The sequence below is a fragment of the Oncorhynchus kisutch genome, linkage group LG16, assembly GCF_002021735.2.
Source record: "Oncorhynchus kisutch isolate 150728-3 linkage group LG16, Okis_V2, whole genome shotgun sequence".
NCBI classification, from domain to species: domain Eukaryota; kingdom Metazoa; phylum Chordata; class Actinopteri; order Salmoniformes; family Salmonidae; genus Oncorhynchus; species Oncorhynchus kisutch.
In genome coordinates this window covers 46447778-46467053 of record NC_034189.2, presented here as the reverse complement: position 1 = coordinate 46467053, position 19276 = coordinate 46447778, and the positions used below count along the sequence as shown (strand labels likewise).

General features: G+C 44.0%; 2 protein-coding genes across 3 annotated transcripts; both read left to right on the top strand.

The window, feature by feature from the left end:
* Positions 1–406: 406 nt before the first annotated feature.
* On the top strand, positions 407–4871 carry LOC109879754 (receptor expression-enhancing protein 6). 2 transcript variants are annotated; one of them, XM_020471919.2, is made up of 6 exons: positions 407–565; positions 764–820; positions 2969–3062; positions 3189–3327; positions 3418–3586; positions 3943–4871. In XM_020471919.2, exons 2-6 carry the CDS (start codon positions 778–780, stop codon positions 3978–3980), a joined length of 483 nt encoding a protein of 160 aa, XP_020327508.1. In that variant the 5' UTR covers positions 407–565; positions 764–777; the 3' UTR covers positions 3981–4871. The 2 variants fall into 2 exon arrangements, with proteins under 2 accessions (XP_020327508.1, XP_020327507.1); XM_020471918.2 differs by having other exon boundaries at positions 455–565; positions 654–820.
* A 1674-nt stretch (positions 4872–6545) lies between these two features.
* Positions 6546–18108, top strand: LOC109879746 (GTP-binding protein Di-Ras1-like). Its single transcript, XM_031792632.1, has 5 exons — positions 6546–6875; positions 11228–11380; positions 11736–11906; positions 12122–12226; positions 12503–18108. The coding sequence occupies exons 2-5, from the start codon at positions 11243–11245 to the stop codon at positions 12683–12685; spliced, it is 597 nt and encodes a 198-aa protein (XP_031648492.1). The 5' UTR covers positions 6546–6875; positions 11228–11242; the 3' UTR covers positions 12686–18108.
* The last annotated feature ends 1168 nt before the right edge of the window (positions 18109–19276 follow it).

Below are 19276 nucleotides of genomic sequence, written 5' to 3'. Positions count from 1 at the left end.
GTCCAGTAGTGGCAGGCTCAGCGTCAGCTGTTGGTAGAATTACAGACCGGGCCTGCAAGCTCTTTCACTGCTACTTGACATAAATAACTAGATAGATGTGCAAGGACTAGGGCCCCGTGTTTTGGACAATCATGTCACATGACCTGGATTTTAACCTTTGTTTAAAGATTTTTCATCAAACGGTCCCCCTTTCTTTTTATATCAGATAGTCCAGCACCATCTTCAAAAAAATGCTTTAATTTTTGGTATAATTCTAATTTATGGAAAGGCTTAAAATAAATGTTAAAATCTAGGTCACGTAGCATGGTAGACCAAAACACATGGCCCTAGCAATGACAGAAACATCTAAACACCAACACTCACCAGATATTAGTACTGTAGCATAATGGTTAACTGAACTTTACTGTCGGCAATAAAAATTGACTTTCAGCACCTGTTGCTTCAACTAGCTGTCAACAAAATCGTTTTCTGATTGGTTGTACCTTAATTAAAGTCCTCCCTCTCGCTCGTTTGCTTCGCCAGGAACCGTATGCCCAACAGCTTGTAGGCACGCACGGATAATTCGGTGTGTTAAACTTTAAATATAAAATATTTTTAAGTTTTTCGCTTCTTTATTGACCGTAACATTTTGATTGGGTTTGTTGTTTGTGTAGGCTACGCATCCCAAAAAATCAACACGTTTTACACGGCGCCACTACAACAATGTTTGCCCAACTTCATAACCGCTATGAGGCTTTGTTGAATGAAAATAACTTTGTGACAGATCTCCTAGCTACGATGGAGGAGAAAACTGGGATACAGAAGAAATATATCGCTTCAGGTAATAGTTTATATTAAATCCACTTGCAATGTCGGACTTTGCCAGTTGCTTGGTTGTAAATGGTGCTCTATGTCAATGTAGAAACATTGTAACATCACCCTCTGGTCTAGCCGCTTGTGGTTACTTTCTCGTTATGCAACGTTGGCTGGTTTGGCAAGGTCGGCACATATGACAGTTATTTTGCTGACATGTCACATTAACTAACTAACTAGCCTACCAGCAACAGTTGTAGCTGTTAAACAGTAACGCAGTCTAGCCCAGTTAGGCCTAACACAAACAAACCATAGAAAACAAACGGTGTCACCAGACCAAATATATTGTTTTAACGTGACTGTTTGTATTTATTATGGATCCCCATTAGCTGATCCCCATAAGTTGTAGGCCTAGGCTGCCTACAATATGGTTTTACGACACATTTGAAGTAGCAAAGGTCGGAGATGGCCTAGACTGCAGTTAATCCACTGTTACTTGTCGATGTAGCTGCTTCTAATGTCTAGCTAGCAGCTGGTCCCTAGCCAAGGGGTGTATTTATAACTCTTACAGAAATACCAACTGCTATGTTGAGATGGCAGATTTTAGGGTGACCTGCTGTCTTCAGTTGAGTTGTGCTCCTTCAGAGGTTGTGCCTTTCTGTTTGTGCTGTAATGCCTACTCATTCACTGACATTGACAACAATGAAGTTGACAAGAGCACGAACAGAACTGGGACCAGGCTAGTTCTGTTGCTGTCGTAATACTGTCCTTTTTGGGGTATTATTGACACGCACACAGTCTGCCAGTACTGATGTTTATGGAAATGTCCTGAGAGCAACAACAGAATTTGACATTGGACTGAGGTGGACTTTCTGGTGACTACTGAACTAACTGGACCTAATATTCAATAAAGAGAGTATATAAGACAATGTACCTTATAGGTGTGTGTGCGCGCCTTGGTCTGGTCAAGTATGAAGTGAAGTACTTTAAAGTCTGGTGGGAAGTTCTCTGCGGCCAATGTGTGTTCAGTACCGGGAGGAGAAGTTGCCTGTAGGATATCCTATGTAGCTTAGCTCTTCTGAAGAACCCCAGCCCATTAGTCTTCCATCAACGTCAGAGAGGGACTCTGTCTGCTCTACTGCTGCCTGTGGAGGGACTCTGATCACATCACCAAGCATTCAGACATGGTGTCCACTGGGCAACCTAAGCTGTTTGGTGGAGGAAGGGGAAGGCACTGGTTAGTCACTATATTAATGATGCCTAGGACTATTGTCATGTCCAAACTAGGGCTCAGGGAAATTCCCAAGGTTGGGACTTGGCTACTTCAAGCAGCATGGCAATGAAGGACTATTATAGCAAGGTATTCAAACAGTCTCTGTTATGTGGGAATGGGTTTTTGAAGTCTGTAGCGTCCCGGTCCGTATGTGGGATGTTTGTGGATGACACTTGATCCAAATCAGGAATTTCACAAAACACCATTGACACATTTGAGAATAATTTCGATGTGCCCAGTGTTGCTTTTCAAAATCATAGTTTTGTGACCATATATAGCCGTCTGCCATAACTGAAACTAGTCATGAGTCTTGAAGATCATGAGCTGTATTGATTGGTGTATTGGACTATAACCTGCAGATGAAAAGCCTGGTGCCATATGTCTAAATGATTTCCCTATGCAAACAGGAGCTAAACCAAACAAAAGCCGATTACCTGCTAGCTAGGGGACAATAGCAGGCAGCAGCTGCTTCTCTCCTTTTCTCTGTCCTGCTCTAAAACTCTGAGCCTATTCAAAAAAATATATTTATTTTTTTACATGGGAATCCATTGTACATATGTTGACTGAGATGTGTGAAGGGTTCATTTGACAGACAGTGAAGTTCACGGCTGTAGGTTAATGTAGTTGCTAGTTTGTTGGTTTAGGTTAGAGCGGACCAGTATCTATGTGGAATCTCTGTCTCCTATTCCAAAGTTCATATTCCACATGGTTACACTAGATGTCTTATGTACATCAACATTGAATTTGTGAATGTCAGTGTTTTGAATAGAGTTTCACACGAAGCCTTGTCCTGTTTATTCATCCAACATCCTGCTCAGACACACAGACACACAGACACATGAAGATGCTTTGAAATGTTTCCAGATTGACTGATATCTGGTAAGAATCTCCCTCTGTCTCTAGGTGTGGTCTCTCTGATCAGTCTGTATCTGTTGTTTGGCTATGGAGCCTCTCTTCTCTGTAACCTGATTGGCTTTGTGTACCCAGCGTACCTCTCGTAAGTAGCACCTCAACATATCTAAAAAGGGGTGTTGTCATGCTCACATCTATGCTCCAGGTGAAGGGTTAAACATATATGTTCATTAATTATTTCCATTCATCACTTGTCCTGTTGTCCAATCAGAATCAAGGCCATAGAGAGTAAGAAGAAAGACGATGACACTCAGTGGTTGACCTACTGGGTGGTCTACGGATTCTTCAGTATTGCAGAGGCTTTCTCTGACATCTTCCTCTCCTGGTTCCCCTTCTACTATGCTGGCAAGGTGTGTGTGTGTGTGTGTGTAACATTCAATATACAGGAGGCCAAAAGAACATCGTCATAGAATCTCTCTCTCAATCCCCCTCTCCTACAGTGTTTGTTCCTGGTGTGGTGTATGGCTCCGGTGACGTGGAACGGTTCTGCTATTCTCTACTCCCGTGTGGTCCGTCCCGTGTTCCTCAGACACCAGGCCACCCTGGACAGTGTCGTCAACAACCTGAGTGATAAGGCCAAGAACATTGCTGATACTGTCACGAAAGAAGGTGAGGCACAGACCCACAAGTTCGATTTATATTGTGGAGATGCGGAAACAACAGTCCCGGCTCCCGACACCTCAGTTTTTCCCCAACGCCGCCGACGCAAATTAGTACTGGTAGAGTAATTGTCACCCATGGTGTGCTCAAATATAAAGGGACTGCACGTTGGGCTAAAAAATTATCCGGGAGAATCTGACTGCTTCAGAAAAGGCATCTGAAGCAGTCTCACTGCTCCGAACTCTAAATCACATGTAAAGTACGATACTTAGTCATCCCGCATCTCTGCAATGTAAATCTAAATGTACACACACGGTCAGTCAAACTAATAACGAATGTTTTTATTGTCGTTTTTTTCTCTCCAGCTGTCAACCAGGTCCTCAAGAATGATAAGAACCAGTGACCGACCGATGTATGACCACAAGCCTCAAAGACGCCTCGACTCCAATAAACACACAGAACCACACAACCGAGTGTGTGATGTCCCATGAAGGATGATAATGGACCGTGTCACGTGATCAGTGGCCGGTGACCAACCTGCAGCACACAAGGGACTTGTTTGTTTTTTCACGTTCTAGTCTGTCTTTTTAAGTTGCATGTATCAATGTTCTATGCGTTTCCCATAATCCAGGCGTTGTGGCATCTGATAATCGGCGCAGCGTGACTGTTTTTAAAGACCGGTTGGAATGCAACCAGAAGCTTAGGGTAGCCACCACACAATCCAGCTGACCTCTAAACAATGCGAATGTCTTAATGTACTCTGTAGCCTACTGTCAGGTAACCCATGTGCTGTAGATGTCTGTGAATCGGTGGACTCTCTCTCTCGACGGCGCCACGTTGACCTCACAAATCCACCCTTAGCCAATTTCCCCCTTTGACCTACCCCAGCACTAACACACCAGATTCAATAAATCAGACTGTGATAAATTAGCTTGTTAAGTGGGTTTAGTGCTGGGCTAGAACAAAAATGGCCCCATAATAATGGATTGGGAAACACTGTACCAGGGGGTAGGGGCTAATGGAGGTGTCTAGGGAGTAGAGTCTAGGGGTATGTTTGGGATAGAGCCATTCTGAGCTGGGTCATTTCCTAGAAGGTAGCCATGTTATTTCAGTCTCTTGTAGTTAGTGCATACAGTAGCATGTCTCCGCAATGTCTGCAGATCTGTGCCAAAGATTTTTACTCCATCACCCTGCCTGAACAAAATTATTTATGTATGTAAACTGAACTGGAAAGTATTTTTGTTTAGTACGTTCTCTATTCTCATTGTCTTTAATAAATCAAACTGGAACTTGAGTAATATTTTGTCTGTACTCCGTTCACACTTTTCCACAATTGGAGTCTGTTACACCATGCCGTTCTCAATTCTTTAGGAATTCTGAAATATGAATTTATTTAGGAAAGTTAGATAACTCATTGATCCTACTTTATGGAATACTCCCTGTCAGAGGAATCTGGGAATTCAATTATCAATCAATTGAACTACCAGAGAGAGAGAACCAGCAGTACTGCATATATGAAGGCTGGAGTGGAATAGCCCTGCACTAAGATGTTGATATACCCAGTTGACCTGTGCTCAGTACATTTACTGATATACAGGAAGTGAAATAATCTGGGATATGTTTTGGTGAATGTTCACTCTCAGACAAGTCTGAATGGGATGGCTCTTATGTCCATGCTGGGAGTGTAATCGCTGACTAAACTGACTGACTGATAATGGCCACACGTACTCACTGTCCCAGGGACTGTGTGTGTTCTCTCTGTTTGTGTAGTAATTTGGGAACCTGGCAAAAGTCTATAAATGCACTTCCTTTAATCAAACCATAGATGCCAGACTGTGGGGGTGATAGCAGAGCATTGCATGTCTAACTCATCCTGTATTGTCTCTCTCCCTTCCTGAGGCTTTTCTCCCCAGCTGTTCCTTTAGTCTGGAGACTGCCTTTGCTGTCCACGCATACGTGTGTGTGTGTGTGTGTGGTCTTGAGTTTCCCTGGGGGACTGTGGTGTGTAATCCTTGCAGTACTCTAACTCGCTGACAGAGGGAGACAAACACTCTTTACAGGTAGTACAGGCTTTAGTTCCAGCGCTGGTCCCGGAGAGATACAGATCAAATCACTATTTAAAGTGCATTTAAACATGTCTTAATACGCTTTACAAACAAATTATTATATACAAATTAAACAAACTGCAAATGAATCAAAAACAGAAGCTGCAGACATACAAAGTGTACATTGACACAAAAACATGAAGGGGCAAGACAGAGTGGGCTACAGGGAAATACATGGGGTTAAGACAGCAGTAAAACATTAGGGGGTTCAGTAGGGCAGGAGTGACAGCCAGGCGGAGTGACCGCAGGGTGGGACATTGGAGTGGATAGATTGGAGGGGTCTGGTGGGCGGGTCAGTGTGGACTGGTGGTTGGATGTTTGGCTCACAGGCTGGTGGCTGCCTAAGTGGGGGATGGTGAGAGCGGCAGAAAGGATTTACAAATGTACAGGGTTCCAGTCCTAGTGAACTGGTGCTGCAAACACCAGACACTCCATGCCAATGTCCACTCAGAATGGGATTCTTGAATTTGTTTTTATGCCAAGATGGTGGCACCTGAATAACGGTACCCAAATCTGACAGCTGATTTTAATATGAAACTGTGCCTTTAGCAAATAAAGCAATAGGAGTTTTTGGTTGGGACTGGTCATGCAGTAGGCTAAGCAACCCTTTTTGTTTATCTGCCAAATATAGGCTATAAATAAGTGGGGAGCACCTTCAGCACCCCTACTTCCTGCGGCTATGGAGGGACAGTGGGATGCAGCTAGAAGGGTCATTTTCTACAGTTTACTCCCAAAACATATTTTGCTGTTAATTCGACAGTCTGGCTAAAGTATGGCTTCACTTGATATGCTGAAATAAAAACTAGGTAATTCACGAAACCGTGCCCGGTCCTACGTTTACAGTCGCTAAAACGTTAGCCCTATTTGTGCGTTTCTGTGTGTGTTGTGTGAGTGTTGTGTGATGACGCGTTGATCCGCAAGCCATAAGGGGATCGATGGAGACCGGTATAGATGGAGACTTACTGATAGAGGGAGGAGAGACATTGTGGCACTAGAACTGTAGTGCATGGGAATATCAAGTAGAGAAAGCGATAAATATAGCTTCAACAAGGAGAGAGAGCTCGGGCTGTGAATTCGCGGACGACATGAGAGCTCTACATGAATAGTATACAATGCTTTAAAACTCAGCGTTTTGCTTTACAAACGTGTTGTCCGAAGACAGCCACTAAAACGGGACTACACATCAAATTTAGGTATGTAGCACTTAACCACAACCAGATCTATCTTTAGAAAAATCGGTTAGGCTATGTCGGTCAGAGAATGTTGATTATTGTGTGGCGTTGCCTCTCTTGGACAGTTGCCGTGGTAAATATGGGGCAGCAGTTTTAAAAAAATTGCAAATCGTTCATGTTATTTCTACCATATGTTAAAATGTTACTGCGCCATAAACCGTGTGCTTTATCGTCAAGGAATGTGCGAAAGGGAGAGAGGATGATATTCTATGCAGGGATCTAACATGTCTCGTTTTGAAGATTTGGAGGATGTGATGCGCCTTTGAAATTATGCCACCGCCACCAAAGCGAGATGGCGAAGTATTTTATGAATGAAAGGGGTAGAGTAGGTTAGCCTGTGACAACAGGCTGACAACAAACGAGGTCGTTTTTAACTCTTACTTTGCCTATAGCATACCCTGCTAGAAGCCCGCCATGGACATGCATTAACACACACACACACACACACACACACACACACACACACACACACACACACACACACACACACACACACACACACACACACACACACACACACACACAGTAGGCTACATTCCACCAACATGATGGCAACGTGACGCATAGTCTCTGACTAACAGTAGGCCTATGCTAAACCATTTTTAATCCATATTTTCAGGCGGTACATCTGGACATTGTATGCTTGCCCGATTAACGTTATATGTGCTGTTTATGGCAGACTTTCTTCCATGACTATCATTGCTGTGTGTGTGTGTTCCCGGTCCTTGTGTTTGTGTGGGTTCATAGTAGGAGGATGAGAGGAGAGGTAGAGGGATGACAGTAATTCCAGTGATTAAGGTTCGTAGTGTAGCAGATGGTAGTAAAGAGAGATTGGACCATGGCTGCGTGTGTGTAGGTGGGTGTTGGAGGAAATGTGTGTGTCATCTTCCATGCCCACGTTATGGTTGCATCATCACAGTTTGGGGACTGAGCTATGATGAGTGGACACATCAGAGTTGGGGTTAGTAATTGTCCTTACTACTGTCCTTTCTAGCATGGGGATATGGTGACCAGCAAGGGCCTGAATTACTGATGTCCTTTCTAAGAATGGCGAGTGAGTTTCCTGAAAGACCCAGAGTTTTTATGAGTGGCACCTATTTCCTTTAATGTTCATGTGATTTTTGGCTGCACCTCGGCTCACACTGGTTGAAGTGTTGTCTCTGTACCTCTCCTGCTCGCTGTCTGTCTGTACCTCTCCTGCTCGCTGTCTGTCTGTCCGCTCCTCTCCTGCATGTCCCCCAGATACTGACCAGCAGGAGCATGGATTGTGGATCATCATAGTTTACTATCCTACACTCTGTGTGTTTGTATGTGAAGGAGGCGTGCTGCTAAGTTAAGACCTGGGAATTGGGTCAATGCAGACAGTCCAGAAGAACCGAGAGGTTAGGCTCAATGATTAGCTGCTAAGCCTAGACCCCTGTGGTGCAATCTGTAACACACACACATGCATAAACACACTTATATACATACAAACACACACACACACACTAGCCCATCTTAATGTGGGAGAAATCTGTTGGAGTGACGGAATGAAGGGATTGTTGTCTAGAACTGGGATGAAGACCTGGTTATGAAGTGGTTTTAAATGTTCTACAAACAACGCTTTCTAATGTGAAATGTATATGTGGGACACCGAGATTTGAATGCTTATTACCTCTGTTTGCATCACTCTCCATCACACCCATGCACGGACACGCGCATGCATGCACACCCACAGAGAGAACAGATGAAGCATTGAAACGGTGTGTGAGTAGATGTGAACATTCTATACATGTGTGTGTGTGTGAGAGGTATAGAATGGAAGACTCCTGGACTCATGTGTACACAGAGTATCAGTATGTATTTTCCCTGGCTGCAGACACACACACACCTCCGCTAGCTGCGATAAGATCTGCCAGCAGAAGTCAGCCAAGGGTGTGTGTGGAACTGCATTCATTCATAGGGGCGACACACACACATTTGCACATACACAAAAGGCTGACAGGTGTGTGTGCGACAGACAGTCAGTCAGTCTCTCGGGCAGCTAACCACTGAGACTGTCGGGCACACAAACACACACAGGAGAAGATTAGAGGAGAGATGAGAAGAAGAGAGAGAAGGACAAATGCTGAGTAGAGGAGTATTGGTCTGTGCCAAAGTGATCTCCTAATGTAGAGTTTGCTGGGCTGGTCCAGATGTATTTACACCATTCATTCATTCATTCATTCATTCATTCATTAAAGCACTATCCTTCCATCTCTATTCATCAGAGAAGGGGAGCAAAGAAAGATGTTCAGAGTTAGACAGTCCCATTTGGTAAGAGTGTCATCAATCTCTGTGCCCTAGTGTCAAGTGTGTGTGTGTGTGTGTGTGTGTGTGTGTGTGTGTGTGTGGACCTTTAGACTGAAAGTCCCACATTGGTCCATGAATATTAGTACGTCTGCACCTAGTGGTGGTGTTCTAGTTTGAAGTGGGATTGTAATTCCAGTGTTATCATTTTGGTGTTAGAGGTCCTTATAACCAGTGTTTAGCCCCAGGGCTGTTCAATAATGCACACACACATACTGCCAAGAATGCAGAATAGTATTTGAGGAATAGGTTCAACTACAGAAAGATGAGTTGTGGTGAGTTAACGGTAGTTAAAAGCTTTTGTTTCATCAGGGATACCCCCCCCCCCCTGTCAGTACATGTGTCTGTCTCTACCTGGAGTCAGTACATGTGTCTGTCTCTACCTGGGGTCAGTAGATGTGTCTGTCTCCACCTGGAGTCAGTACATGTTTCTGTCTCTACCTGGGGTCAGTACATGTGTCTGTCTCCACCTGGAGTCAGTACATGTGTCTGTCTCTACCTGGAGTCAGTACATGTGTCTGTCTCCACCTGGAGTCAGTACATGTGTCTGTCTCCACCTGGAGTCAGTACATGTGTCTGTCTCTACCTGGGGTCAGTACATGTGTCTGTCTCTACCTGGGGTCAGTACATGTGTCTGTCTCCACCTGGAGTCAGTACATGTGTCTGTCTCCACCTGGAGTCAGTACATGTGTCTGTCTCTACCTGGAGTCAGTACATGTGTCTGTCTCCACCTGGAGTCAGTACATGTGTCTGTCTCCACCTGGAGTCAGTACATGTGTCTGTCTCCACCTGGGGTCAGTACATGTGTCTGTCTCTACCTGGGGTCAGTACATGTGTCTGTCTCTACCTGGGGTCAGTACATGTGTCTGTCTCTACCTGGGGTCAGTAGATGTGTCTGTCTCCACCTGGGGTCAGTACATGTGTCTGTCTCCACATGGGGTCAGTACATGTGGCTGTCTCCACATGGGGTCAGTACATGTGGCTGTCTCCACCTGGGGTCAGTACATGTGGCTGTCTCCACCTGGGGTCAGTACATGTGGCTGTCTCCACCTGGGGTCAGTACATGTGGCTGTCTCCACCTGGGGTCAGCACATGTGGCTGTCTCCACCTGGGGTCAGTACATGTGGCTGTCTCCACCTGGGGTCAGTACATGTGGCTGTCTCCACCTGGGGTCAGTACATGTGGCTGTCTCCACCTGGGGTCAGTACATGTGGCTGTCTCCACCTGGGGTCAGTACATGTGGCTGTCTCTACCTGGGGTCAGTACATGTGGCTGTCTCCACCTGGGGTCAGTACATGTGTCTGTCTCCACCTGGAGTCAGTACATGTGTCTGTCTCCACCTGGAGTCAGTACATGTGTCTGTCTCCACCTGGGGTCAGTACATGTGTCTGTCTCTACCTGGGGTCAGTACATGTGTCTGTCTCCACCTGGGGTCAGTACATGTGTCTGTCTCTACCTGGGGTCAGTACATGTGTCTGTCTCTACCTGGGGTCAGTACATGTGTCTGTCTCTACCTGGGGTCAGTAGATGTGTCTGTCTCCACCTGGGGTCAGTAGATGTGTCTGTCTCCACCTGGGGTCAGTACATGTGTCTGTCTCCACATGGGGTCAGTAGATGTGTCTGTCTCCACCTGGGGTCAGTACATGTGTCTGTCTCCACATGGGGTCAGTACATGTGGCTGTCTCCACATGGGGTCAGTACATGTGGCTGTCTCCACCTGGGGTCAGTACATGTGGCTGTCTCCACCTGGGGTCAGTACATGTGGCTGTCTCCACCTGGGGTCAGTACATGTGGCTGTCTCCACCTGGGGTCAGCACATGTGGCTGTCTCCACCTGGGGTCAGCACATGTGGCTGTCTCCACCTGGGGTCAGTACATGTGGCTGTCTCCACCTGGGGTCAGTACATGTGGCTGTCTCCACCTGGGGTCAGTACTGCAATTCACATATTCCCTCTTCTCTCTGTGTGTGTTTAATACTGTGTCCAGGCAGTAGGGGGCAGCATGCCTGAGCAGAGTAATGACTACAGGGTGGTGGTGTTTGGAGCGGGGGGAGTGGGGAAGAGCTCCCTGGTCCTACGCTTCGTTAAAGGCACCTTCAGGGACACCTATATCCCCACTGTGGAGGACACCTATCGACAGGTGAGACAGGGAGAGGAAGGAAGACTGAGGCAGTGTCTGGGATGGCACCCTAATCTCTGTTTAGTCCACTACTTTGACCATGGCCTGAAAATAGTGCACTTCAGAGAATAGGGTGCCGTTTCAGACAAAACGATGCATTGACAGGTAATCGAGATGGGCAGTAGGCCAACTGCTTTATATAGACGTAATGACCATATATAGTGTGTCCAGAGGGCTATTTTATCCACTGATCTGATGCACCAAGTCAAATGATACAACTTAGTGAACAAAAGAGCATTGAGTATAAGCAATGTTTTTTTTTTGTCAATGATTGATCATGGATTACCCTAATGATACTAATTGTGTGTGTCTACAGGTGATCAGCTGTGATAAGAGTGTGTGTACGCTCCAGATAACTGATACAACAGGCAGTCACCAGTTCCCTGCCATGCAGAGGCTGTCCATATCTAAAGGACATGCCTTCATACTGGTCTACTCTGTAACCAGCAAACAGTCACTGGAGGAACTCAAGCCTATCTACCAACAGGTGTGTGTGTGTGTGTGTGTGTGTGTGTGTGTGTGTGTGTGTGTGTGTGTGTGTGTGTGTGTGTGTGTGTGTGTGTGTGTGTGTGTGTGTGTGTGTGTGTGTGTGTGTGTGTGTGTGTGTGACTGTGTGTGACTGTGTGTGACTGTGTGTGACTGTGTGTGACTGTGGGTGACTGTGGGTGACAGTGTGTTGTAATCTCTCCTTGTGTTCTCCAGGTGATAGCCATAAAGGGGAACATAGAGGCCATCCCCATCATGTTGGTGGGCAACAAGAGTGATGAGACCCAGAGAGAGGTGGAGACTAAAGATGGAGAGGCACAGGTCTGTAACATAAACAAACAAAACAAAATCTGACCTGGGTTCAGTAGAACTATATAATGTCAAATACTTTAAAATATCGATTCAGTTTGGAATAGTGCCAAAAGTGCAAACCCCAAGTTAAAAATCCCACCTCAAAGTAGTTGATCTGTGTATATTTTACCCAGGTCTGGTATTGTCGGGCCGATTTGCTGTAAAGCGAATTCCCGTTCTACTTTCTCCTGTTAATAACAATAATAAAATGAATCCTATTAATAATCCTACTGTGTGGTCTTCAAGGCGACCACATGGAAGTGTGCGTTCATGGAGACGTCAGCTAAGACCAACCACAACGTGACCGAGCTGTTCCAGGAGCTGCTCAACCTGGACAAGAAGAGAAACATGAGTCTCAACATCGACGGGAAACGGTCCGGAAAACAGTCCAGAGCTGAGAGACTGAAGGGAAAATGTAGTGTCATGTAGAGAGGGGGAGAGGAGAGGGAGGGAAGGAAGGAAGGAGGTCACAAGGAAGACAGAAAGTGAGAGGATAAAAGACGCACAGAAGAGGGGGAGAGGAAGAGAAGAGAGAGACAGAGAAGAGTAAAGAGAGGACCACTGGTGGGTTCTATACCTCACCCTCTCAGTATCCTCTCTCGTCTCCTGTCTGCCTGACCAGGGTCCTAACCCTCCATACATTCCCATTGTAGTGAAAAGATTTGGGGGGGGGTCTGAACACGACTCGAACCCGCAACCCTGCATCTGTCAGCATCAGTCCAACACCTCAGCCATCACGCCGTGAGGTCCCAACCTCTTAGCGAGGTCACTAGATGTTACACTAGGGACACTCCAACATAATGTACATATCCTATGAATACATGGCCTCCCTCCCTAACACCTCTGAAAGACACAGACAGTATACCCCCGAACCGTCTCTGTCATCATGCAAAATGGAGAATCCTCTTAACTCCTCATTCAAGTGGCTTCAAAATGGATCGAAATCATTACTTGAACTGGAGAAACGTTGAACTTGTGACATCAACAATCCCTCTAAGACTTTAGCTCAGTGACAAACAAGGGAAGGGCAGTGGTTCACGTCTGACTTGGAATCCGAGGAAAGGGAACCTGGGAAAGAAAGACTGAAATGTTAAGAAGTCTACCTGGGACACTTGGTAGTTGGACTGAAATGTTAAGAAATCTACCTGGGACACTTGGTAGTTGGACTTTGGTTGGATAGACGATGGACTTGAAACGTTTGGAGTGGACTTGGAACATGTGAAGAGGTATTAGAAAAGTTTGTTGTGGGATTTGGACTGGGAATACTGCGGATGATGTCGTTGGGAATGTTTGCGTCGGTTGACTTTGGCCCTTGTTGTTTCATGTGAGGAGCCTTTCTGTTGGCCTTGTATTTCCCATACCAAGCAGCTGAATCCTCTTCGTACACAGAGAAGCACAGAGAGGATGGAGTGACGACTACTCGACGGAGGGAAGACACTCCATTAGTTTAATGCCATGCAAATACCATCACATTGCACTTTATGTCTCACACACACACACAAATATAAATGCACACACACACACATGCTTTTTGGAGACCAGTGGTCATTCACCAAGTGTATTCCTACATAGTATGTAAATGAAAAAGGAGTGATGTAATTATATTATTGTCCCAAACACCTCTATTGGTTTATGTAACGCAATAAGGTTGTTTGTACGATCTAGGATCAGCTTACTCCCCAAATAATAACTTTAACCATTAGGGGGGAAATGCAAAACTGATCTTAGATCAGCATTTATGGACACAGTCATCCTACTTACTATACAGGAGAGCTAAAAGCACAATCATTTGATTGATGTTGTGTTTTTGTTTTACCATGTTCCGTTATCTATCTTGCAGAATAAATGACGGCCAATATATTTTGGACAGAGGTGGAGGAAGGAGGGAGCAGCTATCCTGTAGTTATTATTCCAGGTGACTTGTAATGTGTACAGTATTTAAACGTGTGTGTAAAGAGCACCATAAGGCTGTGGGTTGGTTATATAGCACGGTATTGTAACAAAGCAGACAAAATGGTTAAGCTGCATCGCAAACGGCACCCTATTCTCTATATAGTGCACTATTTTTTTGACCAGAGCCCATATGCTCTGATGTAAAGTAATGCATTATATAGGGTACCATTTAGGACATAAACTATGTAAGAGAACCCGGATCTAAACTGGACCCAAAGAAGTAGAAAACACCACTTCATATCTCTCTAAAAAAGAAGCACGGAATTGATTAGTGTTTCAACCAGGGATTTAATTTTCAATTCGGAATATTAATTGAAATTCTGTTCATAAAAGGAAAACTCTGTCATTGAAAAAACAATGAGCAAATTGAATAGACTGAATTAGAAAGGGAATGGTCTCCATCACTGTGTATAGGGTATTGAGAAGGTATGTTGTGTTGCTATGTGCTGTGTTATACTTATGGCCCAAATGTTTTCCTGAGCTCATGCCCTGACCAGGAAAACGCTGATCCCCAGTTGTAGGCTATAGCTAAGGCTCAGGGTTGTTCCTGTTCAGATCACATGCTCAGGAAAAGGTCCTGGATCTGATTAGAAAACAGTGTTCTAGTGCAGTATTACACTAGAACTATAATATAGTATACAGTCATTTATTATTTAGATCAGATTGACATAACCCACATTTTAGTGAATTATGTGAAACATTCTACATCAAATAGTATCAAACTAGTATGTCGAGTGTGGTGTGTGTGTGTGTGTACAGTGTTAGATTGAATAGGCACAGACGCCTCTACCCCATCCTCCCACAACCGGTCTCATTGCATCTGCCAAAGGCCAATATTCAGTGTGTGTGTGTGTGTGTTAATGCGGTTTTATGAAGTGTCGGTCAGAGGTTCCCTGTGGAGATGACCCACACGTTCTGCATGAGTCAGACTGCTCAGGCTCATGCACACACAGTGGTGGAAAAAGAACCCAATTTTCATACTTGAGTAAAAGTACAGATACCTCATTAGAAAGTTACTCAAGTGAAAGTCACCCAGTAAAATACTACTTGAGTAAAAGTCTGTATTCTGTTCTAAATATACTTCAGTATCAAAAGTCAGTGGACTTGGTCAAATATACTTAAGTAGTAAAAGTCTAAATAATTTCAAATTCCTTATATTAAGCAAAGCAGATGGCACTGTTTTCTTGTTTTTAACATGTACAGACATCATTTACAAAAGACGCATTTGTGTTTAGTGAGTCTGCCAGATCAGAGGCAGTAGGGATGACCATGTGTTCTCTTGATAAGTGCGTGTGAATTTGACCATTTTCCTGTCCTGCTAAGCACACATGTAACAAGTACTTTTGGGTGTATGGAGTATGTATGTATGGAGTAAAAAGAAAATTTTCTTTAGGAATGTAGTAAAGTAAAAGTAGTCAAAAATAGTAAAGTACAGATACCCCCAAAAACTACTGAAGTAATACTTTAAAATATTTTTACTTAAGTACTTAACACCACTGCGTGTACACACATACATATATATATATATATATATATATATATATATATATATATATATATATATATATATATATATATATATACATATATATATATATATACAGGCATACCAATCAAACAGCGAGCAGTCCTTTGTGCCATAGAAACCTCATTATCTGCGTCTCATGCGGCACCTTATCCCCCGATCCCATGTGATTCTGGTCAAAGTAGTGCACTTCATAGGGAATAGGGTGTCGTGAGATTTGGACATTGTCTGTTTTTCTGCACTACTGTGTCACCCTGTCTGTTGTACACTTCCTATTAGTTTTACCACTCCACATCTGCAGATAGCTGTAAATAGCAATTAGTTATATAGCTGGAGGTGGATATAGACTCGATAGAGGATTTAGGAACGTTAGGGAATGGTGACATCATGGCCCTCTTCAAAGGATTGTGGGTAGTGTGGTTCTCTTAGGAGTGAAAAGGTAGAGCTGCCAACTGTGATTCCACAGTATGTTATTAGAATCAGAGAAGGGATGGGCACTGAGGAAGATCTCTCACCTCATTGGATGAGCACCTGGGGGACTGGCCAGAGCCCAAATGGGCGGAGTCCTCCAGAGATGAACCAATGTGAGGGTTTCTTTTTTTCACGTGTGTAGTTTTAGAGTGCTGGATCCTGTCTTGAGATCCACACACACAACTACTTTCCTCACAAATATATCAATAACATGATTTATGTGAAAGTCTGATTTTGTTGTATGTCAAGTTACGAATGGGTTCAAAGAGCATTCCTATAGTGACTCAGGAATGGACAAAGAGCATTCCTATAATGACTCAGGAATGGACAAAGAGCATTCCTATAATGACTCAGGAATGGATTCAAAGAGCATTCCTATAGTGACTCAGGAATGGGTTCAAAGAGCATTCCTATAATGACTCAGGAATGGACAAAGAGCATTCCTATAATGACTCAGGAATGGGTTCAAAGAGCATTCCTATAGTGACTCAGGAATGGACAAAGAGCATTCCTATAATGACTCAGGAATGGGTTCAAAGAGCATTCCTATAGTGACTCAGGAATGGACAAAGAGCATTCCTATAGTGACTCAGGAATGGACAAAGAGCATTCCTATAGTGACTCAGGAATGGACAAAGAGCATTCCTATAGTGACTCAGGAATGGACAAAGAGCATTCCTATAGTGACTCAGGAATGGACAAAGAGCATTCCTATAGTGACTCAGGAATGGACAAAGAGCATTCCTATAGTGACTCAGGAATGGACAAAGAGCATTCCTATAGTGACTCAGGAATGGACAAAGAGCATTCCTATAGTGACTCAGGAATGGACAAAGAGCATTCCTATAGTGACTCAGGAATGGACAAAGAGCATTCCTATAGTGACTCAGGAATGGACAAAGAGCATTCCTATAGTGACTCAGGAATGGACAAAGAGCATTCCTATAGTGACTCAGGAATGGACAAAGAGGCTGCTGTATGGCTGAATCAAAACCAAGATAGAAACACACAACAGAGCTGATATGATTCTAGAATAGATTATACAAGCCAGAGAGTTGTCTGTTCTACATAGTTTCTACCTGAAAAAGCCCCTACATCCTTTCACTGATGTGTGTTATCAGAAAGTCATGTTGCTGGAAACTGGATACTGGTCATGTTGCAGAAGAGAAGTGGCACAAAGGACTATGGGAAGAGTAGTTAATTGAGTGTAGTTAATCAGAAACATGTTCTCGAAACTCAAGCCTACCAGGGATGCAGTTTGGAATTTTTGCATCACCCCAGATCATACTATCAGCCCAGAAACAACTCCTTGCCCTAGCATTTCAAATATCTGAAGGGACTGGATAGGGGACAGAGTTAACTATTAGGCTTTAGGGAACTTCTGCCATATTGTTTACACTTGTCTGCTCTGCCAAACACAAAACGTGGAAGTGCCTCGAAGTTGTTTCTGGACCGGGCCTCTGAGGGGTGAAATGACTTCTGGGTAGTGTAGTTCTACTAACCTCTGTCCTTCCCTCCCTGCATGGCCCCAATAAGTGTTCCCAGCCAGCATGAGAACCAATAAGGATGCAAACTGTGAAATTAACATATTTGTATTTTATTATTATTCTTCTGCATTAATAATGGCTTTGGTTTGAAAAGTGTAACTGTTTTTAATCTCATTGTTTTTGTAAACATTTTTGTTTGGACCTTTTTTTTAACATAATGATCATGTATAGACTTATTTTATTTTTAAGATAGTTGTTATTATAATGAATTATTATTCTAGCTATTTATTCTAGCAATAGTCTTCCAACTATAATGTACTGTGGCAATGCATCCTAACTATAAGATATTATGTATATGAAGAAATTATCATATCGACTCTGCAAAAGGATTTTCTTAATAAAAACAACAGTTAAGAATCTGCCTCTTGTGTGATATTTCCTTTCACAATGTGTGTGAAATGACAGAAAGATGACCTGAAGACTACTGTTGGCTCCTATATTGAGCACCTAGGATTTTGCTGAGTGAGCTGACATGGTCTTGCATTGTATAGATCAAGGTTTCCCAAACCCGGTCCTGGGGCCCCCCATGGGTGCACGTTTTGGTTTTTGCACTAGCACTACACATGGATTTAGTACTGTAGATATGTGGTGGAGTAGGGGCCTGCGGGCACACAGTGTGTTGGGAATGTATTGTAAGGAAGAGGAGCTGCAGCTAATGGGGATCCATAATAAATACAAATACTACACAGCTGACTCAAATAAGCAAAGCTTGATGATGAGCTGGTTATTTGATTCAGCTGTGTAGTGCTAGGGCAAAAACCAAAATGTGCACCTGGGGGGTGTATAGGACCGAGTATAGGAAACCCTGGTATAGATAACCGGGTTTGATACCAGGTCGGTTACGTGGACTGATGGTGCGCTCAACACAACTCGGAACTAGTAAGTCTCCGACTTCTGATTTTGAAGTCTTCTGATTTTGATCCCTCCAAAAAAAGACCAAATTAAAGAACTCTGAATGTTGAAAAATAATTTGGAAAGGACATCCAACTCAGAATTACAAGTCAAACTCGGGCATCCATCCTAGAGCCCCGACTTCTCTGACCTGAAGATCACTGACATCACGATTTTTCCCAATTAGAGCTTGTTTCTTTTCAGAGATCCCAGTTGTCTTGAAGGCACCATGACAACAGCTTGCAGCCTCATACGGTGTCATACTGTTCTCCACTCCCTGACAGCCTGCCTGCAAAGCAAAGCACATTCTCTCTTTCTCTATCTGCTTGAGGATTCTTCACCCAATGTGGTTGCTATGGCGACCCAGTGACTGCTACGGTTGCCGCGTCAGAATGTGGTGTGACCCAGGTGATGCGTTACGACAACCGTAGATCTTCTAGGCAGTGTGTGTGTGTGTGTGTCAGGCTGTAATGTGAGGAGACCTGAGGTTAGCAGCCCTCTGTAGGATCTTAATGAGGGCGACACACACCCTTCACGTGCCTCTGGGGTTACACAACATTACTGACATAATGCTATTTACATACAACACCCATCAACACTGTTTTAACATACTCAATCAAAAACACAAACACA